Genomic DNA, 27,998 nt, shown 5'->3' with positions numbered 1-27,998 from the left:
AACAATTGTGTAAAAAATAAATTGTTTACAACATGTCAACAATGTAAAATATAGCAACAAATCTCATTTTATACATCTTTTTCTGAAATTTGTATTCATTTCATTTACTGCAGTAATGTCATTCTTTACATAACGTCAACAATGTAAAATTAAAGAAAAATCAATTGTTTATGTTTTCTGAATAAGATTTGTAAAAAGAAATGGACAATTTTGTAAAAAATTAATTGTTTACACCATGTCAACAATGTAAAATAGGGTAAAAAGCTTAATTTAAATGATTTTTTGGATATTTTTGTAAAAATTTAATATTTACTTAAGTAAATGCCATTGTTTACATAATGTCAACAATGTAAAATTAAATAAAAATCAATAATTAATGTTTTCTGAATTAAATTTATTGAAAGAAATGAACTATTGTGTAAAAAATTAATTGTTTACACCATGTCAACAATGTAAAATAGGATAAAAAACTTAATTTGAGTGATTCCTTTCAATATTTTTGTAAAAATTTAATATTTACTTAAGTAAATGACATTCTTTACACAATGTCAACAATGTAAAATTAAAGAAAAATCAATAATAAATGTTTTCTGAATTAAATTGGTTAAAAAATCTCAAAAATTATGAAAAAACGAATTGTTTACACCATGTCAATAATGTAAACAAAGTATAAATTACAATATTTTTATGGTTTCTAGAAATTTTCTATGAAATTTGTTTAAAAAACTGTATTTTACGAGTAAATTACATTCTTTACATAATGTCAACATCGTAAAATTAAAGAAAAATCAATCATTTATGTTTCCCGAAGTAAATTTATAGAAAGAAATGCACAATTGTGTGTATAATGAATTGTTTACACTATGTCAACAATGTAAAATATTGTAAAAACCTTAATTTGTACGATTTATTATGATGTTTTTGTATAATTTAATATTTAGTCGAGTAAATGTCATTGTTTACATAATGTCAACAATGTAAAATGTAAATGTAATATAAGAGAAAAAGCAATAATCAATGTTTCTCGAATTAAATTTATAGAAAGAAATGAACAATTGTGTAAAAAACGAATTGTTTACACCATGTCAACAGTGTAAATAAAGTATAAATTCAAATATATTGATAGTTTCTCGAAAATTTGTAATAAAATTGTTTAAAAAAACTGTAATTTAAGAGTAAATTACATTCTTTACACAATGTCAACAATGTAAACAATTAGTAAAATCAATAATTTTTGTTTCCACGTCCAAAATTTCTAAAATATATTAAGAGTTTAAAGTAAAATTAATTGTTTACATAATGTCAACAATGTAAACAGTATAAAAAATCCGAATTTTCATAATTGTTTAATAAAATTCATTAAGTTTTCAATAAAAACATACAAATTTTGTATAAAACAAAAGTAATTTACATTCTTTACACCATGTCAACAATGTAAAGAATGCAAAAAATTATATATTTTTCTAAAATTTCTATCATTTTCAAAAAAAGCTTAAAATTTTTTATAAAACAATAGTAATTTACATTGTTTACACCATGTCAACAATGTAAAGAATACAAAAAACTCGATATTTTACAGATTTTGTCTGAAATTTTCATATTTTCTAAGAAAGCTTATAAATTGTGTATAAAACTAAATTAATTTACATTCTTTACACCATGTCAACAATGTAAAGAATACAAAAAACTCGATATTTTACAGATTTTGTCTGAAATTTTCATATTTTCTAAGAAAGCTTAAAAATTATGAACAAAACAAAAGTATTTTACATTCTTTACACCATGTCAACAATGTAAAAAATACCAAAAACCCAATATTTTCAAGATTTTTTCGGAAATTTATATAATTTCCTAAGAAAGCTTAAAAATTGTGTATAAAACAAGAGTAATTTACATTCTTTACACCATGTCAACAATGTATAGAATAACAAAAACTCAATATTTCCAAGATTTTTCCCAAAATTTTTATAATTTTCTAAGAAAGCTTAAAATTTGTGTATAAAACAAGAGTAATTTACATTCTTTACACCAGGTCAACAATGTAAAGAATAAAGAAAACCCAATATTTTCAAGATTTTTTAGGAAATTTATATAATTTTCTAAGAAAGCTTAAAAATTGTGAACAAAATAAAAGTATTTTACATTCTTTACACCATGTCAACAATGTAAAGAATACAAAAAACCCAATATTTTCAAGATTTTTTCGGAAATTTATATAATTTTCTAAAAAACATAAGAATTTTTATAAAACAAGAGTAATTTACATTCTTTACACCATGTCAACAATGTAAAGAATGTAAAAAATGTTATATTTTGAAGATTTTTTCACAAATTTCTATAATTTTCAAAGAAAGCTTAAAAATAGTTTATAAAACAAAAGTAATTTACATTCTTTACACCAGGTCAACAAAGTAAAGAATACCAAAACCCCAATATTTTCAAGATTTTTTCTGAAATTTATATAATTTTCTAAAAAACATAAGATTTTTTATAAAACAATGTAAAGAATAACAAAAACTCAATATTTTCAAGATTTTTCGGAAATTTATATAATTTTCTAAGAAAGCTTAAAAATTGTGTATAAAACAAGAGTAATTTACATTCTTTACACCAGGTCAACAATGTAAAGAATACAGAAAACCCAATATTTTCAAGATTTTTTAGGAAATTTATATAATTTTCTAAGAAAGCTTAAAAATTGTGTATAAAACAAAGGTATTTTACATTCTTTACACCATGTCCACAATGTAAAGAATGCAAAAAAATTTATATTTTGAAGATTTTTCTAAAATTTTTATAATTTTCAAGAAAGCTTAAAAATTTTTTATATAACAACAGTAATCTACATTCTTTACACCATGTCAACAATGTAAAGAATACAAGAAACCCAATATTTTCAATATTTTTTTGGAAATTTATATAATTTTCTAATAAAGCATAAAAATTGGGTATAAAACAAAAGTATTTTACATTCTTTACACCATGTCAACAATGTAAAAAAATACCAAAAATCCAATATTTTCAAGATTTTTTTAGGAAATTTATATAATTTTCTAAAAAAGTTTCAAAATTGTGTAGAAAACAAGAGTAATTTACATTCTTTACACCAGGTCAACAATGTAAAGAATACCAAAAACCCAATATTTTCAAGATTTTTTCTGAAATTTATATAATTTTCTAATAAACATAAGATTTTTTAAAAAACATACTTTACACCATGTAAACAATCCCAAATTTTCTAGATTTTTCTTCAATGTATATATAAAAAATTAAATAAAATTAATCAATATTCTCCCAAATTTATAATTTAATATTTTACCTTTTTTCTGTATTTAAAATTTTATCCGGCGGCTCTATATTTCTACCAAAAATCGATATATAAAACACCATATTACGCTGGAAGAAGTCTCAACTAGTTTGTGTTGAAATATTGGTAGTTTTTAATTGCTTATGTATTGGTTGTAAATAAAATAAACATATACACTTGTTGTGTATAAGTGTAGTGTGTTGCATAGACTCAGCAAAAAAAAAAGTCGTTGAAATTCTTCTTCTTATTTTTTCTCCCCAAAAAAGGTACGTCTTTAACTGTGGTATGACGTTAATGTTAAAGTTGTTAATAGAGCAGGTGATCGAAAGCGTACATTTACGTAGTTGTTAATTTTTTTTCTTTGATAATTTTTAATTTTTGTTTAAATAAATTAGTTTTTTTGTTGTTGTTTTGAAATTCTTTAAATTCTTAGAATTTTTTTTATTGCGGTATTTTTTTTTTCTTGGTTTCAGAGATTAGTTTGTTTTTAGCACTTTTGTTTTAATATTTATTCATATTTTTTATGGAATTTGTTGTGTAGATTCTATAAAATTTTAAAAATGTTTGCACTATTTAAAAATAATATAATATATAATTACAACAGTTTGTAAAATTTTTATATTCTAAAATTGTAAATTTAGACGGTGTTAGGACCCAGCGATCTTACGTCTGTTATTGCACTTGTGCTTAAATACGTTGTTTTATTTGTTTTTTTTTTATAAAGTATATATTATATAGCAAAAGAATTATATCACCAAGAAAATTATCTAACCATATAAGGTCTAATGGGAATTACAAAAATTACCACATAATCCTTCTCTCCATATATAAATCGATATACTTCTATTAGGCACAGGTGACATATGATATGATTAATGACGTTAACCACTTGATGTGATCATGCCAAGTGGTTTACTTGGCATGAATTGAACTAGAACTGAACTAGAACTGAACTAGAACTGAACTAGAACTGAACTAGAACTGAACTAGAACTGAACTAGAACTGAACTAGAACTGAACTAGAACTGAACTAGAACTGAACTAGAACTGAACTAGAACTGAACTAGAACTGAACTAGAACTGAACTAGAACTGAACTAGAACTGAACTAAAACTGAACTAGAACTGAACTAGAACTGAACTAGAACTGAACTAGAACTGAACTAGAACTGAACTAGAACTGAACTAGAACTGAACTAGAACTGAACTAGAACTGAACCAGAACTGATCTGAACTAGAACTGAACTAGAACTGAACTAGAACTGAACTAGAACTGAACTAGAACTGAACTAGAACTGAACTAGAACTGAACTAGAACTGAACTAGAACTGAACTAGAACTGAACTAGAACTGAACTAGAACTGAACTAGAACTGAACTAGAACTGAACTAGAACTGAACTAGAACTGAACTAGAACTGAACTAGAACTGAACTAGAACTGAACTAGAACTGAACTAGAACTGAACTAGAACTGAACTAGAACTGAACTAGAACTGAACTAGAACTGAACTAGAACTGAACTAGAACTGAACTAGAACTGAACTAGAACTGAACTAGAACTGAACTAGAACTGAACTAGAACTGAACTAGAACTGAACTAGAACTGAACTAGAACTGAACTAGAACTGAACTAGAAATGAACTAGAACTAAACTAGAACTGAACTAGAACTGAACTAGAACTCAACTAGAACTGAACTAGAACTGAACTAGAACTAGAACTAGAACTGAACTAGAACTGAACTAGAACTGAACTAGAACTGAACTAGAACTGAACTAGAACTGAACTAGAACTGAACTAAAACTGAACTAGAACTGAACTAAACTAGAACTGAACTAGAATTGAACTAGAACTGAACTAGAACGGAACTAGAACTGATGTAAAACTGAAATAGAACTGAATTAGAACTAAACTAGAACTGAACTGGAACTGAACTAGAACTGAACAAGAACTGAACTAGAACTGAACTAGAACTGAACTAGAACTGCACTAGAACTGAACTAGAACTGATGTAAAACTGAACTAGGTTTGAACTATGACTAAACTAAGTAGAACTGATGTAAAACTGAAATAAAACTAAAGAATGGGTGACTTATTGGACAATCTGGGAAAGAGTTTTTCAGAGAAACATATTAATCCCATAACCATTGTTTTTATAGAGAACTAGGTTTTGCAAACCCCATCATCTTTTGTGCTTTTTTTTTTTTGTTAATTGAAAGAGTAAGCGAAAATATTCTTTTGATAACAAATTCAAGAACAAACATGGCATGTGTCAGTTAAAAGTTAATTTTAAAAAAATATTTACTAAAATTTCTTATCTAAAATTCTAATATTTAAATAAAACTAAAAAATAAGTTGCTATACTATCTCATCATTAAATATAAAGCAAAATCATGACCACAATTAGCATTAGCTGAACTTTAAAAATGAAAATACAACTTTTCAAAACTAACGATCGTCATTTGTATAGAAATAATAACAGGTATTAACATAAAAACATGTCTTGATACATTTGTGTTTATTAATAAAGAGAGAAAATAGATGAATGGATTTTATTTTATTAAAAACAACAACAACTGTTAGTTTTAAGATAAAATATATTAAAAAGCTAAGTATAACTCACATCAAAGACATAGCATAGTACTTTCCATAAACAAAATTTATTTATATTTTTGCAAGATTTATAGTACAATAATCACCCTCCTCTCTGCCCTAGGGTGTTGGTATGAGGGTGGTTTTAACGTATGTATTTATTATTGTTATATCTGTGATAAATCGACAACAAAAGCATAATATTGTTGCGGTTTTTTACGAAAATTTGCTTAAAAGTCATTTAAACAAACCGCAAAATAGCAAAAGTTATACATTGTGACAAGCAGCTAAATGTGAATGTGGTTGGAATATGGTTCGAAAGGGGAAGAGAAGAAATGATAATGAAAAGAAAACTATACAACTAACATCTTTACTACCTTTACACACTTTACAAATAAACATACTTACTACCTTCAGAAAAAAAAAAACGCTTACAAAAACAATGACAAAAACAGACAGTTAGTAGAAAAATATGCTGACAAGAACAAATCACGCTAAAATAAGAAAAATATATGAAATTAAACCGATAGTTGCGTAAAACGAGTTGCCACCTTTAAAAAAAATAAGACATGGGAATAATTAGTTTGTTTTCTTTTCATTTCAAAACATTGAAGTAGGGTTCTATAAATCGACTTTCGAATAATTGAACAATCGACTTTTTGTCGCAAAAAGTCAAAAAGTCGAAGTCGACTATTTTGTTCCAAAAAAGTCGATAACTCGACTATCGTCTGTGAAAAAAGTCGAAAAGTCGACTTTGTGAATAAAAGTCGAAAAAAGTCGAAAAAAGTCGGAAAAAGTCGAAAAGTCGGAAAAAGTCGAAAAATCAAAAATTGTAGAAACAAGTCAAAAATAGTCAAAAATTTTAAAAAAGTGGAAAAAAAGTCAAAAACTCTAAAATAGTCGGAAAAACTCGAAAAAAGTCAAAAAATAGTCGGAAAAAAGTAGAAAGAAGTCGAAAATAGTCAAAAAGTCGAAAAGTCGAAAAAAGTCGGAAAAAGTCGAAAAAAGTCGAAAAAAGTCGAAAAGTCGAAAAGTCGGAAAAAGTCGAAAAGTCGACTATTTATAAAATACTTATAGTCGAAATGTCTAAAAGTCGACTTTTATTTAAATGAAAAAAGTCGAAAAATCGACTTTTCATAAAATGCAAAAAGTCGAAAAGTCGACTTTTAACTTAATGAAAAAAGTCGACTTTTCGTTTCAACTATAGAACCCTACATTGAAGAGAATACTTGATGGATCAGATTTGATTTCCCAATGAATAAGATTTTAATCCGATCTTGCCTAAAAAGAGTTGCCATCTTCAAAGAAATACGACATGGGAAAGATCAGTGTGTTTTCTTTTAAATTTAAAATAATGTAAATAATGCTTGAAGGATCACTTTAGATTTCCCAAAAAGTAAGATTTTTACATGAAACCGATCTAACCTTGGATAAAAAGCCACCGAAGATCATAGAGGAATATGCTACAATGTTTCCGTAGATCAGTCTTTGTCTCTTCTTTGATAGATCGAGCTGCAATTGTACTCCTTCATATGCAAGTTCCTAGTAAATGTTTTGATAATTCCTGTAGATAGAAAACTTTGAAGGGAATACTTGAAGGATCAGATTTGATTTCCCAATGAATAAGATTTTAATCCGATCTTGCGTAAAAAGAGTTGCCATCTACAAAGAAATACGACATGGGAAAGATCAGTGTGTTTTCTTTTAAATTTAAAACAATAAAGATAATACTTGAGGGATCACTTTAGATTTCCCAAAAAGTAAGATTTTTACATGAAACCGATCTAACCTTGGATATAGAGCTACAGAAGATCATAGAGGAATATGCTACAATGTTTCCGTAGATCAGTCTTTGTCTCTTCTTTGATAGATCGTGCTGCAATTGTACTCCTTTATATGCAAGTTCCTAGTAAATGTTTAGAGATAACGATGATCGAAGAGGAATATGTGATGGAATGTTTTCAGAAGACTAGTAGATCTTTGGAACATATAAACTCCGATACAAAAAGATGTAAAGCTAAATTTGATAGATTAGAAACTAGTGTTGCAATTTCTTCCACTATTTTGAATCTTAAAACTAGATTTCTTTAAGAACTTTCTAGAAGCTAATCTCAAGAAGATGATCTTGTACTGATATGCATTCATAAGTTTGAAACTACTTAGGTTTAGCTAAACTAGATAGATTACTAATTCATGCTGAAATTTCACTTACTTTTTAAATCAAGTGGTAGATCCTTTCAAGATTTCAATAAAATGATCGAAGATGATCATTTGTATTGATACGCTTCCATGATCTCAATAAAATGATCATTGATATGCTTCCGTGAGATTGAAACTTATTGTTGCTAAACTTGATAGAATAGTAAGCAATGCTGTAATTTCAGACACTTTTTGAATGCTAGAAGTATATCCGTCTTAGAACTCAATAAAATGATCGAAGATGATCTTTTGCATTGATATGCTTCCATGAGATTAAAACTTATGCGAGTTAAACTAGCTAGAGTTGAAATCAATCAGCAATTTCATGTGATTTCTGAATCATAAGTATAGATCTATTTCATAACTCTAAAAAGATGATCGCAAATGATCTTGCACTGATATGCTTTCATAGAATTGAAACTTATGCAAATTAAACTAGCTAGAGCTGAAATCAATCAATTCATATACTTTTTTTAAATCTAGATGAAGATCATCTATTTCAGATCTCTAGAAGATGATCGCAAATGATCTTGCATTGAAATACTTTCATGAGATTGAAACTTATGCGTGTTAAACTAGAGCTAAAACTGAAATTAATCAACAATTTCATGCACATTTTGAAATCTAGAAGATCATCTATTTTAGATCTCTAAAATAGATGATCGCAAATGATCTTGCTTTTATGCTTTCACAGAATTGAAAGTTATGCCAGTTAAACTAGAAAGAGCAGCAATCAATCAGCATTTCACGCTTTTTATGAATCATAGAAGTAGATCTATTTCAGATCTCAAGCTAATGATCGCAAATGAATTGTAACCATTTTCTAAATTATAAAAGCAAATCTTATGAAGATGATCATTAGCACTCATATGTTTTCATGAGATTGAAACTTATCCGAATTAAACCAGATCGAGCAGTCAGCAATTCCTCGCATTTTTTTAATACTAGAGTATATCCCTTTTAGATCGCAAAAAAAGGATCGAAATATGTTCTTGCACTACATTCATTAGATTAAAACTTATAGCTTTCAAACTAAATTAGTTGGCCCAGCTATAAATGCTGTAGTTTTTACCTTAATAAATCTTAGAAGTTAATCACTTATCGATCTCAAGAAGAGATCGGGACCACATGTATTTCAAAAAGAAGTCAATGCGCTACAGGCCAATGTTTTAGGTTCGAATTAAAGCTTGGTCGTAGGCGATAAGTGTTTGCAGCAGAAGACATCCTACAAGAATGATTCGTGGTCATAGTTATATTTTACGGAGTTGACATTAATTGGCCATCAAAATGGAGACTCTATTCTTGTGAGGTTATCTGAAAGAATAAGTTTGTACAGGTTTGAAAGTCACCAGAAGCGCTAAGCATTCGCTCAAAAATGGCGTCTCTATTCCTGCAAATACATTTAAGAATAGTTTTGAAAGTCACCAGAAGCCCCAAGCATTCCCATAAAATTTGACGATTTATGATCATAGCTATCTTTTGCGGAGTTAACGCAAATAAGGCCCTCAAAATGGCGACCCTATTCCTGCAGATAAATTTTTGTGAGGTTATCTGAAAGAATAGGTATGTACAGGTTTGAAAGTCATCAGAAGCGCCAATAATTCGCTTAAAATTTTGACATATCTATGCGACCATTTAAAGTTATTTGACATTTTCAAAAGAGAAACTTTTTACGTTGTATTGAGAGCCAAAGAAGGCTCTTAATACAACTCCTTGTAGAAATATAATTTATTGGACATAATTGCTTAGAATTGTGTATAAGATTCAGCCAAAGTTTGTTACCGATCCACCTTATCTGCTATAGAATCGAAACAACTGAAATGAGTAAAAAGGTAGAGGAATTTCCGTATAAATCTGATAACCTAATGATATATCAGTTACAGTTCCAATTGTCAATAATACATATCAACATCGAATCACTCTTATTGCTAACCTCTTTAGGATTTCATTACGAACTACTTTTGTTCATAGAACTTGTTATTTCTGCTATAATTGGAAGTTATTCTTTGCAAAAGACATAACGGTATCTGAATATAGAAACGTCGACCGGTAAATTATCGTTTCGGGCACAACTAGAGGCTAGTGAATCTATGGAAAACTTTATTTAAAATTTCTAGGCGTTTGTCGAATTAGATCTTGAGAGCGATGATATTACACCAGATATTGAATTCTTTAGAAAAACTTCGAGGAAACTGAGTTTCTGAACATCAAACGGTAATACCATCACAGAGCAATATATAAAAGTTTTCCCACCCATATTTTCTATGTAAAGAATAGCACAACATGCCCAACAACTGCCTAAGAACATTTCTTTGGATCTAAACTTGTATACATTCTCCTAAGAGCCCTATATTTGGAAAGCTTTAATTATCATGTCTGAGCAGATATCCTCAGAATTTCCCCATAATAATTGTGTCCTATATAGCTGAAGTATTCCCAAGAAAATCTGGCAACTCATATCCAGATCCTGTTGTTTATAGTGTTTATTGAAATGATGTGCTTGCACGATCATGTTTATTATCCAATAACCAAAAAGGCCCATCCAGAAAATCATTGAATCCCCACTTTTCAATGTATCCTATATAGCAGAAGTATTCCCAAGAAAATCTGGCAACTCACATCCAGATACTGTTGTTTATAGTGTTTTTTGAAACGATGTGCTTGTACGATCATGTTTATTATCCTAGGGAACTGCAACAAATATCCAAAAAGGTCCATCCTGGAAATCATTGAATCCCCACTTTTCAATGTGTCCTATATAGATGAAGTATTTCCAAGAAAATCTGGCAACTCACATCCAGATACTGTTGTTTATAGTGTTTATTAAAACGATGTGCTTGCACGATCTTGTTTGTTTGTTTATATCTGTACGCACAGACAAGTTTTGTTTATAGTCAGGCAATAATAAAAACAAAAACAACAACAACAAAACTTGGCTTAAACTTCATAACACAGTTTTTTTACTAAAAATAATCCATAATATTCGGTAGTAACCAACTACTACATAATCCATATTAATAAACATATTAATGCATGTTGTTGTTTTTAATAATGTTTTTTTAAAGAGAAGTTGGGTAGACGAAGAAAAAGAGGAGGTGTAAGAAGAAGAAATATAACAAAAACAAAAATGACGTCAAGGTAAATAAAGTGCGAGTGAATAGGTGAGGTAGAATGTGTTTGTGTTGTTTTGCTGTGGGAGATTTTTTGTTTTGTTTAACATTCACTAGAAAATAACAACAATAAAACTTCATTCACCATAAAATAATCACATAAGAGTAACAACAATAACAGCTATAATAACAACGTCATGTTATAAATAATAACGACAATTATTTTTTTCTTTGCTGTTTTAAGCTTTTTAAGTAAAAATGTGATAATAAGTAGTTTTTTATAAAATTTTTATTATTTTTAAATCACGCATTTTTTTATTTCATAATAATTTTGTTTCTGTTTAAAACATTTTATATATAATTATGATTTAAGATACATTTAAGTATATTTTTTCTTATCACTTTTTGTTTTAATAATTTGGCGAATTTCTTTTTAAGGAAAAAATAACGTTTTTTTCTTTCTTTACTTTTTGATAACAACAATTTCTTTTTGTTTCACTTTTTTTTTTTTTTGTTTAAAAAACAATACACGATGTTGTACAACAACAGAAATAGAAAAAAGTAGAAAAAAACACACACTTCAAAACAAAGTTAACAATGCAAAATTATTAGCAAAAACACAGAAAAAAATAACAACAACAACTTTTTTCTTATATTTGTTTGTACTCGTTTTTTTTTCTATAATTATTAAAAAATGATAATGAATTTGTTGTTATTGTTTTTTTATTTTTTTATTTAATATCAATTTTTGTCGTTAAGAAAAACAAAAACACACCAACCACGAAATAACTTAATACGATCATTTATTTTGTTTTGTTTTTGTTGTAAAAAAAGATCGTTATTTGTATTCACACCGTACCACCGTTACCGATCAGCTGAGAATTTGCACGTCTACTAAATTATGTTTCTCCCCATTTGTTAAATTGGAGGTCTACTACTAAGACTCCCCAATAAAAATTTCACAAACACACATATAAGTTTAACAATAATATAGCAACAACTATAAAATTATGATTTGAGATGAGAGTACATTGTACTGGATGTCTGAAGCCAGAGTCGGCGTTTGTATTTTGTGGTTTGCATGTTTAAGTTTGGGTATAGTTTTGCTCCATACGTGGTTTTAGTACGCGTTTTAAGGGTTACCCTGTATTCAAAAAGGGCAAAATTTACAAATAATTTTAAAATCTACGACTAACTGAAGCGAGGAGGAACTTTTTCTATTTATCTATGTATTTATCTATCTATCTATCTATCTATCTATCTATCTATCTATCTATCTATCTATCTATCTATCTATCTATCTATCTATCTATCTGTCTATATATCTATCTGTCTATATCTATCTATCTATCTATCTATCTATCTATCTATCTATCTATCTATCTATCTATCTATCTATCTATCTATCTGTCTATATATCTATCTATCTATCTATCTATCTATCTATCTATCTATCTATCTATCTATCTATCTATCTATCTATCTATCTATCTATCTATCTATCTATCTATCTATCTATCTATCTATCTATCTATCTATCTATCTATCTATCTATCTATCTATCTATCTATCTATCTATCTATCTATCTATCTATCTATCTATCTATCTATCTATCTATCTATCTATCAATCTATCTATCGGTCTATCTATCTATCTATCTATCTATCTATCTATCTATCTATCTATCTATCTATCTATCTATCTATCTATCTATCTATCTATCTATCTATCTATCTATCTATCTATCTATCTATCTATCTATCTATCTATCTATCTATCTATCTATCTATATATCTATCTATCTATCTATCTATCTATCTATCTATCTATCTATCTATCTATCTATCTATCTATCTATCTATTTATCTATCTATCTATCTTCAAGACTATACCGACTAGACTGCCGAATACTCAAGCCTCTGAAACATTTTCCCCAATTTTTATCACTTTTGCATACTATTACCAACCCTGTCAACGAGAGCATCATATTACCACTACTGAAATCTGAACGTCAACAACGTATTGAGAAATCGAGAGTTTTTTTTCGAGACATGAATACTTTCAACCTTTTGTTATTTATAAATTTTTACGTTTTTGTTGTTATTGTTTCGTACTTTTACGTTTTAATGCCACCAATAAAGACAAAAACAAAAAGCTGTTTTGGCCATGCGAAAAACGAACACTACTACCAAATATAGCGAATGAAGTGAGTGAATGTATAGGTGAGTTAGTTGAAGAGTGAGTAGGTGAATAAGTGAGTGAATAGTATGAGAAATAAAGAGCTAATGAAGTGTGTAGTACAACTATTGCTACTATTCACTACTAAGGTGGTAGGTAGGTGTTATGGGAATCGAAAAAAAAAAAAAACAATTTCAACTACTAATTATTGATTGTTATTTTTAGATGGCAACTGTCGCACAAGTTTGACTTGTTTGTTTCAACTAAACAAAATTGTATAAAGGCCAAGAGTGTTAACAGAGAGGGACTGAAGGAAGCTTAACAAACATATAATTGAAAACAAATTTAATTGAGAGTAAATAAAAAGGGAAATTACCAAAAACAAAAATCAAGAAAAAAACATTTGAGGCAAATGTTTGCTTTAGGGAAGTATGGCTAAGAACTGGGAAATAGGAACCAATAAAATATAAATAATTGCAAATTTGTTTCTTTAGTTTGAAGGGGTTTAAAAGTTTTATTGCTTGCACATGATTTTTTATATATTTTTTATAATAATCTCTGTATGTTAATGAGAGTTTGTACTTTGATTTTAAATTTATTCATTTGTATTCATTTGTATTCAAATTTATGAGTTTCGATCACATGGAATAATATTATTCTAAAACAGACATGTGAACTTCTACAGTTATTGTTAATAATAAAAAAATTAGTTAAACAATGCTGCCTACTTTTAAGTGTATTGTTTTTTTTATAATCGAGACAATAATTATATAGTCCATTATACAACATTCTGTAGAAAAATATACAGTCGAGACTATTCTATAGTCCAAACTATAGATTATTCTATAGTCCTGACTATAGACTATTCTATAGTCCAGACTGTAGACTATTCTATAGTTCATACTATAGACTATTCTATAGTCCAGACTATAGACTATTCTATAGTCCAGACTATAGACTCTTCTATAGAAGAGACTTTAGACTATTCTATAGTCGAAACTATAGACTATTTATAGTCGAGACTAAAGACAATTCTATAGTTGATTCTATATTCCAGACTATAGACTATTCTATATTCCAGACTATAGACTATTCTATAGTCCAGACTACTATAGGACTATTCTATAGTCCAGTCCAGACTATAGACTATTCTATAGTCCAGACTATAGACTATTCTATAGTCCAGACTATAGACTATTCTATAGTCCAGACTATAGACTATTCTATAGTCCAGACTATAGACTATCCTATAGTCCAGACTATAGACAATTCTATATTCCAGACTATAGACTATTCTATATTCCAGACTATAGACTATTCTATATTCCAGTCTATAGACTATTCGATAGTCCAGACTATATACTATTCGATAGTCCAGACTATAGACTATTCGTTAGTCCAGACTATAGACTATTCTATAGTCCAGACTACAAACTATTTTATAGTCCAGACTATTAGTATAGACTATTCTATAGTCCTGACTATTCTATATTCCAGACTATAGGTTATTCTATAGTCCAGACTATAGACTATTCTATAGTCCAGACTATAGACTATTCTATAGTCCAGACTATAGACTATTCTATAGTCCAGACTATAGACTATTCTATAGTCCAGTCCAGACTATAGACTATTCTATAGTCCAGACTATAGACTATTCTATAGTCCAGACTATAGACTATTCTATAGTCCAGACTATAGACTATTCTATAGTCCAGACTATAGACTATTCTATAGTCCAGACTATAGACTATTCTATAGTCCAGACTAAAGACTATTCTATAGTCCAGACTATAGACTATTCTATAGTCCAGACTATAGACTATTCTATATTCTAGACTATAGACTATTCTATATTCCAGACTATAGACTATTCTATATTCCAGACTATAGACTATTCTATAGTCCAGACTATAGACTATTCTATAGTCCAGACTATAGACTATTCGAAATTCCTAGACTATAGACTATTCTATAGTCCAGACTATAGACTATTCTATAGTCCAGAATCTTAGACTATTCTATAGTCCAGACACTTAGACTTTTCTATAGTCCAGACTATAGACTATTCTATATTCCAGACTATAGACTATTCTATATTCCAGACTATAGATTATTCTATAGTCCACACTATAGACTATTCTATAGTCCATACTAAAGACTATTCTGTAGTCCATACTATAGACTATTCTATAGACCAGGCTATAGACTATTCTATAGTCTAGACTATAGCCTATTATATAGTACAGACTATACACTATTCGATAGTCCAGACTGTAGATTATTCTATAGTCCATACTATAGACAATTCTATAGTCCATACTACAGACTATTCTTTAGTCCAAACTACAGACTATTCTATAGTCCAGACTATAGACTATTCTATAGTCCGGACTATTGATTATTCTATAGTCCAGACATTCTATGGTTCTATCGTCCTAGTCGAGATTCTAGGCTGTAATCTGGCCTATAACTCAAAATAACATCTGCCAGAATATTTGTTTCTTTATATTTGAAACTTTTGTAAGTTTTAGTGGAATTTTTTTTTAAATCAACTTGCAAATTACTTTAAAATACAATGAGTACTAAATGATAAGAAAGACCACTATCAGAAGAATCAAAAACAATTAATTTTTTTTAAAGAAATATCTGTCTCGGTTATCAAAAATTACGCCAGTCATGAGTCATATGAAAAATATTTAATAGTTAAAAAAATAGTATCACAATTCTCCTGATGTAATCTAGAGAATACATAAACTAATTTAGATTTTTGGAATATAAAAGTAGTCTGTTTCAGATTCGAAGGTTTCAGTCGAAAATATTAGGATTTCATCACAAATATAATCACTGCAAATCTTGCAAATCCGACCTAATTTAGAATTTTGTTCAAAAATATGTATATAAAAAACTTACCTCCTTCGTATATTATCCGTTTGATCCTGATACAAATTTGGACTGCTGCCATGTCTCTGATGTTTATACGATGCTAAAGCGATTTGTGAGGCTAATTTTGAGGCTGTTACTAAATCTTCACGACTTTTACTCAAACTTTCACTATAGGGATGCATGTTCCACATTGGAGGAAACAAACTTCCCTCCGCTTTCGCACTCTCACAGACCCAATATAAATGGAATAACTAAATATCTTTAGGTAATTTTTCGCATTTTTGTTTTGAATATTAAACCAGAAAAATGTTTAAAGAAATCTGCAAATAAATATTAAAATAAATAATTAATAAAAACACTTGTTTATACTAAATAGACAATAATTAATAATAATAAATAATTAAAGAAAAAAACTAACAAATTAGCTTTGCGTTTCCAGTTAATAAAGGTAAACAAAATTTTGATTTGATTATCAAAAAAAAGTTTTAGAACTATTTTGAATAGATTTTTTTAAACAAATAATTGTTTTAAAGATTTCTTAAATAAAAAATGGCGTGAGTTTTTTTTATAAATTTCTTTATAAAATAATTATAAATCTGTTTTAATTTGTTTTTTACAGTGATACTGAGGAAGAAAAGCCTACATTTGGCAAATTTTGTGGTTACCATTGGAAGGGTGTGTTTAGCATAATAGTGCCCATAATTTTAATACCCGTTCCCCTGTTAAATGAAGGAGCTGTAAGTATTCATTTATTTTGAAAGCATTTTCTTAAGATCTTCGATTTTATATCAACATTAACATATTTTTTCTTCTAGTTCTTAGAATCTGATCTTTAGCAATAGTTTTATTATCTAAATCTTTTCATTGCTTACATATCTTTCTAGGAATTCCGTTGCATGTATTTGATAATGATTTGCTGTCTTTACTGGATAACAGAATGTATTCCCCTATATGTTACTTCACTAATGCCCATGTTTGCGTTGCCACTATTGGGGATTTTGGTAAGTTTTTCATTGTCTCCCGATTAAACTAAACTATAATCCTGATTATAGACTACTCTATAGTCCAGACTATAGATTACTCTATAGTTCAGACTATAGACTACTCTATAGTTCAGACTATAGACTACTCTATAGTCCAGACTATAAACATCTCTATTGTCAAAACTACAGAATACTCTATAGTCCAGACTATAGACTACTCTGTAGTCCAGACTATATACTACTCTATAGTCCAGACTATAGATTACTCTATAGTCCAGACTATAGATTACTCTATAGTCCAGACTATAGACTACTCTATAGTCCAGATTATAGACTACTCTATAGTCCAGACTATAGACTACTCTACAGTTCAGACTAGAGACTAATCTATAGTCCAGACTAGACTATTCTATAGTCCAGACTAGACTATTCTATAGTCCAGACTATAGACAATTTTATAGTCCAGACTATAGACTATTCTATAGTCCAAACAATAGGCTATTCTATAGTACAGACTATAGACTATTCTATAATCCAAACAACAGACTACTATATAGTTCAGACTATAGACTACTTAATAGTCCAGACTACAGACTACTCTATAGTGTAGTAGTAGTAGTAGTACAGACTACTCTATAGTTCAGACTATAGACTACTCTATAGTCCAGACTATAGACTACTCTATAGTCCAGACTATAGACTACTCTATAGTCCAGACTATAGACTACTCTATAGTTCAGACTATAGACTACTCTATAGTTCAGACTATAGACTACTCTATAGTCTAGAATATAGACTGCTCTATAGTTCAGACTATAGACAATTCCATAGTCCAGACTAGACTATTCTATAGTCCAGACTATAGACTATTCTATAGTCCAAACAATAGACTATTCTATAGTCCAAACAATAGACTATTCTATAGTCCAGACTATAGACTATTCTGTAGTCCAAACAATAGACTATTCTATAATCCAGACTATAGACTATTCTATAATCCAGACTATAGACTATTCTATAGTCCAGATTGTATACTAAAGTCCGGACTGTAGACTTATCTATAGTCCAGACTATAGACTACTCTATAGTCCAGACTATAGACTACTCTATAGTCCAGACTATAGACTACTCTACAGTCCAGACTATAGACTATTCTATAGACCAGACTAGTCGAGAATATGGACTATTTCATATCCAGTATATAGACTATTCTATAGTCCAGACTATAGACTATTCTATAGTCCAGACTATAGACTATTCTATAGTCCAGACTATAGACTATTCTATAGTCCAGACTATAGACTATTCTATAGTCCAGACTACAGGCTATTCTATAGTCCAGACTATAGACTATTCTGTAGTCCAAACAATAGACTATTCTATAGTCCAGACTATTCTGTAGTCCAAACAATAGACTATTCTATAGTCCAGACTATAAACTATTTTATAATCCAGACTATAGACTATTCTATAGTCTAGATTATATACTAAAGTCCGGACTGTAGACTTATCTATAGTCCGGACTGTAGACTTATCTATAGTCCAGACTATAGACTACTCTATAGTCCAGACTATAGACTACTCTACAGTCCAGACTATAGACTACTCTACAGTCCAGACTATAGACTATTCTAAAGTCCAGATTATAGACTATTCTATAGTCCAGACTATAGACAATTCAATAGTCCATGTTATAGACTATTCTATAGTTTGGACTATAGACTATTCTATAGTTTGGACTATAGACTATTCTATAGTCCAGACTATAGAATATTCTATAGTCCAGACTATGGACTATTCTATAGTCCAGACTATGGACTATTCTATAGTCCAGACTATGGACTATTCTATAGTCCAGACTATGGACTATTCTATAGTCCAGACTATGGACTATTCTATAGTCCAGACTATGGACTATTCAATAGTCAAAACATTATCCGAGGCTATGGATTATTCTTTTGTCTAGACTTTTAAGATCTCTGTATCCGAAAATTTAGACAAATCTGTTATTATTTACAATTTCCCTCTTCAAGGACTCTGAGACTACCTGTATGCAATATTTTAAAGATACCTTGGTCATGTTTTTGGGTGGTTTAATTGTTGCCTTGGCAGTGGAATATTGTAATCTACACAAGAGATTGGCCTTAAGAACTATTCTAATAGTGGGCTGCAGTCCAAGACGGTAAATATTGGACAATAATTTCATAATAAAGATTAAAAACTTAAAATATTTCCGTTATTATTTGCTAAAACTATAGCTTGCATTTTGGCCTAATATGTGTAACAAGTTTTATATCATTATGGATTTCAAATGCGGCCTCAACAGCCATGATGTGTCCGATAATTAAGGCGGTAATGGAGGAATTGGAAACGGTTGGTAAAAACTCGAATAAACTTAATAAGAATTATATTAGCTGAGTTCGGATTCTGTTTAAATTTAAGAATTTTAAACAGCTCTTTCAAAGTTTTTGATGGTCCCTCTTTAGAGTCCCATAATTTGAATAAAAAAAGTTTTTATTCCAGAACAATGTTATAGATGTTTACATGGATGAGACGGTTGAACCAGCAGTAGATGGTAAAAAACATCCCTCTAAAATTGCCATGGGTTTCTATTTTGGTGTAGCCTATGCTTCGACTATAGGTGGCTGTGGTACTCTTATAGGTACCGGCACTAATTTGACCTTAAAGGGAATATATGAAAAGTATTTATTGCAGTTAATATTTCAAATAAACTTAAAGTTCTTGAGATATTTCTTCTTGTTTTTAGTCGCTTTCCCGATGCCACAGATAAAATAGATTTTCCCAAATTTATGGCTTGGTCTATGCCCATGGTTGTGGTTGATACTTTGTTGCTGTACATTTGCCTGCAAATTACACACTTTGGTTTGTTTCGTCCCCATAGCAAAGAGGGTGAAGAAGTGGCAAAAGGTACCTTGGCTAAGGATACGGTTAAGGCTGTTGTTGTGGAAAAATATGCTGAATTGGGACCCATGTCGGTGCATGAATGGCAGGTTTTATGGTGGTTTGTTTGCATGGTTGTTTTACTGTTTACCCGGGCTCCTGGTTTTATGCCCGGTTGGGGAGATTTTTTTAATGCCGTGTAAGTTTGCGACAAAAGAAATTAAAGACTTAATAATAATTATAAAATTTTAGATCCATAAGATCTTCCTGTCCGGTTATGTTTGTGGTCTTGGCTTTGTTTATGTTTCCCATGACTTGTTTCTGTTGTAGCCACTGTAAATCGGAAGGTAAGTTCAAGAGTTTCCAAAACATTTAGATATGGTTTTGCATACAGTTCGCTTTTAGGTCCCTATCCAACGGTCCGTGAAAAGGCTCTCTTAGCCTGGGAATTTGTTAACGCTAACACACCCTGGGGATTGGTGTTTCTGTTGGGTAAATGATACATACTTCCCCATAATTCGACACTAAAAAGAAACTTTAAAATGCATTTATTATCTCTTCTAGGCGGTGGTTTCGCCCTGGCCGAGGGCAGTCAAAGCAGTGGCATGGCTAAACTTTTAGGTCAAGCTATGACCTTTCTATTAAATTACCCCGCCTTGGCAGTGCAAATGGCCGCTATAATCTTTGCCACGGTCCTTACAAATTTCAGTGCTAATGTACCGATTTGTAATATTCTAGTGCCCATTTTACAGGAATTGGTATTTATTGGCGGACAATTGTAAAATTAAGGAATTTCCACTTCAGTTTTGTTTCTTTCTAGGCTGTGGCCATTAAAATGAATCCCATAATGTTGGTATTTCCAGCGGGTATTGCTTGCAGCATGGCTTTCCATCTGCCAGTGGGTACACCAGCAAATGCTATTATAGCCGGTTATGCGGGCATTAAATCGAAATATATGGTAAGTACACATCTGTTTAAGGGGCTACTAATTAAGACTATTTTGTCTTTATTCGAATTCGGATAAAACATTCGTAGCTCTTCGTTAAATCTTTGTTTGAAACAATCTTCCACTCTCACATCGTGGGTCTTATCGTAAATTTCTTCCAACGCAGTAGTGTTGATGTTAAAGTGTAACAACTCAGAATAATTTCCTAGATTTCCTATGTTCGGACCATGTTTAATAACTGTGTCCAATTTTTTACAACTGATAGTCGGCCATGACAGCCGATCTTTATTCCAGTCTCAGTTCTATTAATTTTCTGTTCAAATCGGCCTATAATTGACAACCTTTGAAGGACTCAGATATCCATATTAATATTATATAACTCCCGATTAATAAGATCTGTTCCTATTAGTAACTATCTTTGTACCTTTTCTATCTATCTATCTATCTATCTATCTATCTATCTATCTATCTATCTATCTATCTATCTATCTATCTATCTATCTATCTATCTATCTATCTATCTATCTATCTATCTATCTATCTATCTATCTATCTATCTATCTATCTATCTATCTATCTATCTATCTATCTATCTATCTATCTATTTTCTATTTATCTATTTATCTATCTATCTATCTATCTATCTATCTATCTATCTATCTATCTATCTATCTATCTATCTATCTATCTATCTATCTATCTATCTATCTATCTATCTATCTATCTATCTATCTATCTATCTATCTATCTATCTATCTATCTATCTATCTATCTATCTATCTATCTATCTATCTATCTATCTATCTATCTATCTATCTATCTATCTATCTATCTATCTATCTATCTATCTATCTATCTATCTATCTATCTATCTATCTATCTATCTATCTATCTATCTATCTATCTACTATCTATCTATCTATCTATCTATCTATCTATCTATCTATCTATCTATCTATCTATCTATCTATCTATCTATCTATCTATCTATCTATCTATCTATCTATCTATCTATCTATCTATCTATCTATCTATCTATCTATCTATCTATCTATCTGTCTATCTATCTATCTATCTATCTGTCTATCTATCTATCTATCTATCTATCTATCTATCTATCTATCTATCTATCTATCTATCTTCTATCTATCTATCTATCTATCTATCTATCTATCTATCTATCTCTCTATCATCTATCTATCTATCTATCTATCTATCTATCTATCTATCTATCTATCTATCTATCTATCTATCTATCTATTTATCTATCTATCTATCTATCTATCTATCTATCTATCTATCTACCTATCTATCTATCTATCTATCTATCTATCTATCTATCTATCTATCTATCTATCTATCTATCTATCTATCTATCTATCTATTTATCTATCTATCTATCTATCTATCTATCTATCTATCTATCTAATCTATCTATCTATCATTCTATTATCTATCTATCTATCTATCTATCTATCTATCTAGCCTATCTATCTATCTCTCTATCTATCTATCCTGCTATCTATCTATCTATCTCTATTCTATCTACTCTAGCTATCTATCTATCCTTATCTATCTATCATCTTATGTTATCTAATCAACTTTCTCTAATCAATTCTCCTCCTCTCCCCCTTATCCTTAGGGCCAGTGCCGGTATTTTACCCAGTATTTTTACCATGATTATGCTTTTAGTCAATGTTCAAACTATGCACTATATTGTCTATCCCAATCGTGAATTTCCAGAATGGGCCTCTGCAGAACCGGCAGCAGACAAACGCTTAATGGAACTTTAAATTGTATGTTATAGTTTAAAGTTTAAACTTTAAACATTTATTTTATTTATTACAACTTTAAAATAAACATTTTATTATTACTTTAATTTTCCAAGTTTTGGTTTTATCCCACAAAAAAAGTCAATAAGTTTTTACATATTTTTCTATCTGCCCTCTTTTAAGGATACAGTGTTGTAAATATTATACCTACAAATATGTTCTTCTCTATAAGTCTACGTATTTGTAAGCTTATGTGGGTATTAAACTTAAGAAGGATAACTGGCGTCATATGGTTTTTCCAACATACCAGCATTAAAAAGAAGCAAAAAAAATATTATATATAGAAATGTTTGTGTTGTTCTTTAGTCTTTGACCTGTGTTGTATAGATTATGGAGGTGAAAAGTGTGGTGAAAAAGTTTTTTTTATGGTTTTGCAGCCAAAGTTAAATACTTCCCGTTAACACGCAGACTTACATAAATACATACGTACAAACATGCAGAAATGTGAGAAAATCTATTTTTAGCACCGTATAGGAAATATAACTGCTGAACTAGAGCAGAGGTTAGGTTATGTTACGTGGGTTGTGATACCCTTAGAATTGCCATTCCCTTATGTTGAGAGATTGGTTTCCCTCCCTAATCTCTTTGATTATTTGGTTCTTACGGTCTTCTTAAAACCGATCATGTTTACTAATGACGCATCTCTGAGACAGTTTAGATCATGAAAAGATCTGGATCTGGAGATAGAGTAGTCTGTGCTCCTGTAAGGCTGGGCAGTCACATAGAAGGTGTTGTACCGATTCCACTTGCTCTTTGTCCAAACAGCTTCTACAGTAGCTATAATGAAGTTAGCCCATACGTTCCGACATATGTCCAAACATACAGTGCCCAGTAGTTATGTATACCAGTTAGAAGCCTAATTGAGTTCTTACTAAGAGACAAGAGAGTCCTAGTCCTATCCGTTGTCGGAGTGGGCCAGAGCAGTCTCGATATTTTACTAGTGGTGATATTTGACCATCTGGGTTCCATCTCACTCAAAGCACAGTCATCTAACAACTTTGATAGGGTCACCAGGGGAGTGTGAGTATCACTTTGCGTAACGGTTAAGTCTAGGGACGATCCTTTGGTTGATATATTTATTTTTATTTCCCCGAATGCCCTCATGTCCTGGAACCCATATCAGCTCAACGTGATATTGCGTCAGTTGTGCCAATGATTAAATACAATTGGCACTTAATAACATTGGAGTTGAGATTGATTGATGCAAGGCTGTCCAAATTTTTATTTTGTATGGTCGAATTTTCGAGATTTAGTTCCCGGGTTCTTCTCACGGCTATATCGATGGTATATATGTATCTCTGTCTGAAGAACCGTACAGGTGTTAGGTAGTCCAAGAGACAATAGAAGATCTATTTTTGAGCCATCAGTATAGAATGAGATCACGTCGTCCCTTAGGACAGTGTTCGTGGCCCAATCATCCTTTATCGGTATTCTGGTCTTGAATTACCTATTCAAATTCAGTGTAGATAGTGTGTAGTCTGTGTCCTGGCCTGCTTATCTTTTGTAGGATGGTGACATGACCAATCCGATCATACTTCAGTCTGTTTAAGCCGTAGAGCAGATTCGACTGTTTAAGTCGTAGAGCAGATTTATCAGAAATACATTTGATATAAATATCAAGGGGAATTATATTTAGCATCGCCTCTAGACAAGCCTGAGGGGTGGAACTCAAACAGTCAGTGATCGCAAGACATGCTAATCCCTATACTTTATTTAGATTAGAGAGGTAAGTCTTGGTATCCACCGCTCTCCACCAAACAAGAGTTCCGTAGGTTAAAATAGGCCTTATGACCGCGGTGTACATCCAGTGCACTATGTATAGTTTAAGACCCCATCTTTTCCCAAAGGTTTTCTTACATACATATATAAAAGGCACATAATGCCTTCAAGTACTGAACTCGAACTCAATTAAAACTGAAAAAGAGCTGAATTTGAACTAGAACTAACCCAGGACTGATATAGAACTAAACTAGAATTGAACTAGAGCAAAACTAGAACTGAACTAGAACTGAACTAGAACTAGACTGAACTAGAACTGAACTAGAACTGAACTAGAACTGAACTAGAACTGAACTAGAACTGAACTAGAACTGAACTAGAACTGAACTAGAACTGAACTAGAACTGAACTAGAACTGAACTAGAACTGAACTAGAAATGAACTAGAACTGAACTAGAACGGACTAGAACTGAACTAGAACTGAACTGAACTAGAACTGAACTAGAACTGAACTAGAACTGAACTAGACTGAACTAGAACTGAACTAGAACTGAACTAGAACTGAACTAGAACTGAACTAGAACTGAACTAGAACTGAACTAGAACTGAACTAGAACTGAACTAGAACTCAACTAGAACTGAACCAGAACTGATCTGGAACTGAACAAGAACTGAACTAGAACTAACCCAGAACTGATATAGAACTAAACTAGAATTGAACTAGAGCAAACTAGAACTGAACTAGGAACTGAAACTAGAACTGAACTAGAACTGAACTAGAACTGAACTAGAACTGAACTAGAACTGAACTAGAACTGAACTAGAACTGAACTAGAACTGAACTAGAACTGAACTAGAACTGAACTAGAACTGAACTAGAACTGAACTAGAACTGAACTAGAACTGAACTAGACTGAACTAGAATGAACTAGAACTGAACTAGAATTGAACTAGAACTGAACTAGAACTGAATTAGAACTGAATTAGAACTGAACTAGAACTGAACTAGAACTGAACTAGAACTGAACTAGAACTGAACAAGAACTGAACTAGAACTGAACTAGAATTGAACTAGAACTGAACTAGAACTGAACTAGAACTGAACTAGAACTGAGCTAGAACTAAACTAGAACTGAACTAGAACTGAACTAGAACTGAACTAGAACTGAACCAGAACTGAACTGAACTAGAACTGAACTAGAATTGAACTAGAACTGAACTAGAACAGAACTAGAACTGAACTAGAATTGAACTAGAACTGAATTAGAACTGAATTAGAACTGAATTAGAACTGAACTAGAACTGAATTAGAACTGTACTAGAACTAACTAGAAATGAACTAGAACTAACTAGAATTGAACCAGAACTGATACAGAACTGATACAGAACTAAACTAGAATTGAACTAGAGCTGAACTAGAACTAAACTAGAATTAAACTAGAACTGAACTAGAACTGAACCAGAGCTGAACCAATACTGAATTAGAACTAGAACTGAACCAGAACTGATATAGAAATAAACAAGAATTGAACTAGAACTGAACAAGAACAGAACTAGAACTGTACCAGAACTAAACTAGAATTGAACTAGTACTAAACTAGAACTGAACAAGAACTGAACTAGAACTGAAGTAGAACTGAAGTAGAACTGAACTAGAACTGAACTAGAGCTGAACTAGAACTGAACCGGAACTGAACTAGAACTGAACTAGAACTGAACTAGAACTGAACTAGAACTTAACTAGAACTGAACTAGAACTGAACTAGAACTGAACTAGAACTGAACTAGAACTGAACTAGAACTGAACTAGAACTGAACTAGAACTGAACTAGAACTGAACTAGAACTGAACTAGAACTGAACTAGAACTGAACTAGATCTTAACTAGAACTGAACTAGAACTGAACTAAAACTGAACCAGAACTGAACTAGAACTGAACCAAAACTGAAATAGAGCTGAACTAGAACTGAATTAGAACTTAACTAGAATGTAACCAGAACTGAACTAAAACTGAACTAGAATTTTACCAAAACTGAACCATAACTGAACTAGAACTGAACTAGAACTGAACTAGAACTGAACTAGAACTGAACTAGAACTGAACTAGAACTGAACTAGAACTGAACTAGAACTGAACTAGAACTGAACTAGAACTGAACTAGAACTGAACTAGAACTGAACTAGAACTGAACTAGAACTGAACTAGAACTGAACTAGAACTGAACTAGAACTGAACTAGAACTGAACTAGAACTGAACTAGAACTGAACTAGAATTGAACTAGAACTGAACTAGAACTTAACTAGAACTGAACTAGAACTGAACCAGAACTGAACTAGAACTGAACTAGAACTGAACTAGAACTTAACTAGAACTGAACTAGTAGTGAACTAGAACTGAACTAAAACGACACTAGAACTGAACTAGAACTAAACTAGAACTAGAGCTGAACTATAACAGAACTGGAACTAAACTATAACTCAACATGAAGTGAACTAGATCTGAAGTTGATCTAAAGCTAAAAGAGCTAAAAGTTTCAATTTCAAAAAAAATTTATAACAGATATTTTATTTTCCAATAGCTCCCCAAATTTCCTATAGGGTCCTTTATGAAAAGGTATTCTATATATTACTCTCTTTTTTTTAGTTTGTTCTGTAATACGCATACATACAAATTATGACGTTTTAGTTTTTTTTTTTTTTTTTTTTGTTCCAAAAAGGAAGTCATAAAAAAAACCTACAAAATATTTATGTATCCCCTAAATTCAATAACTACTTTAAGACTCTTGTGTTTTGGGGATATTTTTCTATTAATAATTTCATTGAATAACAAAATAGAGAATTTTTTAATCAAAGAAAAAAACTTAAATAGAAACTTACTTAGATTTCTCAGAATTGTAATCCAAATCAATAAGTTTGTAGCGATGAAATGCCAACCATATAGAGAAGTAGGAAAACTTACAATAATGGAGCAGCAGATATTAGATACAAAAGTATCTAAAGTGGAGATTTTTTTTATACTTTTGTTAGATTTTGTATATTTTTTTGTATATTTCTTCAAAGAAATTATGTTTTATAAAGAATTTGTTAAGGTGTTTTACAAAAATATTTAATTTTGAGATTATTTTTCTTAAAATTTTAATATTTTCTTTAAATTTATATGTTTTTGTAACTTTTTTTATATTATTTTAGGGTTTTTCTTAAACTGAAACAATTTTCTTTAAATTTTCTTGATTTTTCTTTATTTTTTTAAGAATTATTTTTTGTTTTATGGATTTTTTGGAAATTTTTCTTCTTCTTCTTTTTGTATCTTTTTCCTCTGGCCTTTTATTTTCAATTATGCTTCTT

General features: G+C 30.3%; 2 protein-coding genes across 8 annotated transcripts in view; one reads left to right on the top strand and one right to left on the bottom strand.

Annotated features, from left to right (window-relative positions):
* Positions 1–22,972, top strand: part of LOC119609308 (protein I'm not dead yet-like) — a 66,987-nt gene extending 44,015 nt beyond the window's left edge. For 2 of the 5 annotated variants that reach the window (XM_037964043.1, XM_037964044.1), the window contains exons 2-12: positions 16,891–17,008; positions 17,156–17,272; positions 19,288–19,436; positions 19,513–19,627; positions 19,778–19,956; positions 20,022–20,354; positions 20,408–20,502; positions 20,561–20,647; positions 20,720–20,913; positions 20,976–21,113; positions 22,745–22,972. In XM_037964043.1, the coding sequence (XP_037819971.1) occupies positions 17,168–17,272; positions 19,288–19,436; positions 19,513–19,627; positions 19,778–19,956; positions 20,022–20,354; positions 20,408–20,502; positions 20,561–20,647; positions 20,720–20,913; positions 20,976–21,113; positions 22,745–22,894 (1,545 nt within the window). In that variant the 5' untranslated portion in view covers positions 16,891–17,008; positions 17,156–17,167 and the 3' untranslated portion in view covers positions 22,895–22,972. Of the gene's footprint in view, positions 1–11,122; positions 11,235–16,686; positions 16,826–16,890; positions 17,009–17,155; positions 17,273–19,287; positions 19,437–19,512; positions 19,628–19,777; positions 19,957–20,021; positions 20,355–20,407; positions 20,503–20,560; positions 20,648–20,719; positions 20,914–20,975; positions 21,114–22,744 lie in introns of those variants that run through there. The other 3 variants (XM_037964040.1, XM_037964042.1, XM_037964041.1) reach the window with 3 other exon arrangements.
* Positions 1–27,764, bottom strand: part of LOC119609307 (mitogen-activated protein kinase kinase kinase 13) — a 42,401-nt gene extending 14,637 nt beyond the window's left edge. The window contains exons 1-2 of one of the 3 annotated variants that reach the window (XM_037964037.1): positions 27,531–27,764; positions 16,299–16,591 (exon numbers count right to left, since the gene is read on the bottom strand). In XM_037964037.1, coding sequence (XP_037819965.1) covers positions 16,299–16,462 — 164 coding nt within the window. In that variant the 5' untranslated portion in view covers positions 16,463–16,591; positions 27,531–27,764. Of the gene's footprint in view, positions 1–3,319; positions 3,852–11,981; positions 12,103–16,298; positions 16,592–27,530 lie in introns of those variants that run through there. The other 2 variants (XM_037964038.1, XM_037964039.1) reach the window with 2 other exon arrangements.
* Positions 27,765–27,998: the final 234 nt, after the last annotated feature.

The sequence above is a fragment of the Lucilia sericata genome, unplaced genomic scaffold (genome assembly GCF_015586225.1).
Source record: "Lucilia sericata isolate MDLA Ls3-8-SP2 unplaced genomic scaffold, ASM1558622v1 Contig000960F_arrow, whole genome shotgun sequence".
In the NCBI taxonomy this organism is placed as follows: Eukaryota; Metazoa; Arthropoda; class Insecta; order Diptera; family Calliphoridae; genus Lucilia; species Lucilia sericata.
Note: the sequence above shows the minus strand (reverse complement) of the source record. Positions and strands in the feature narration are given on the sequence as shown.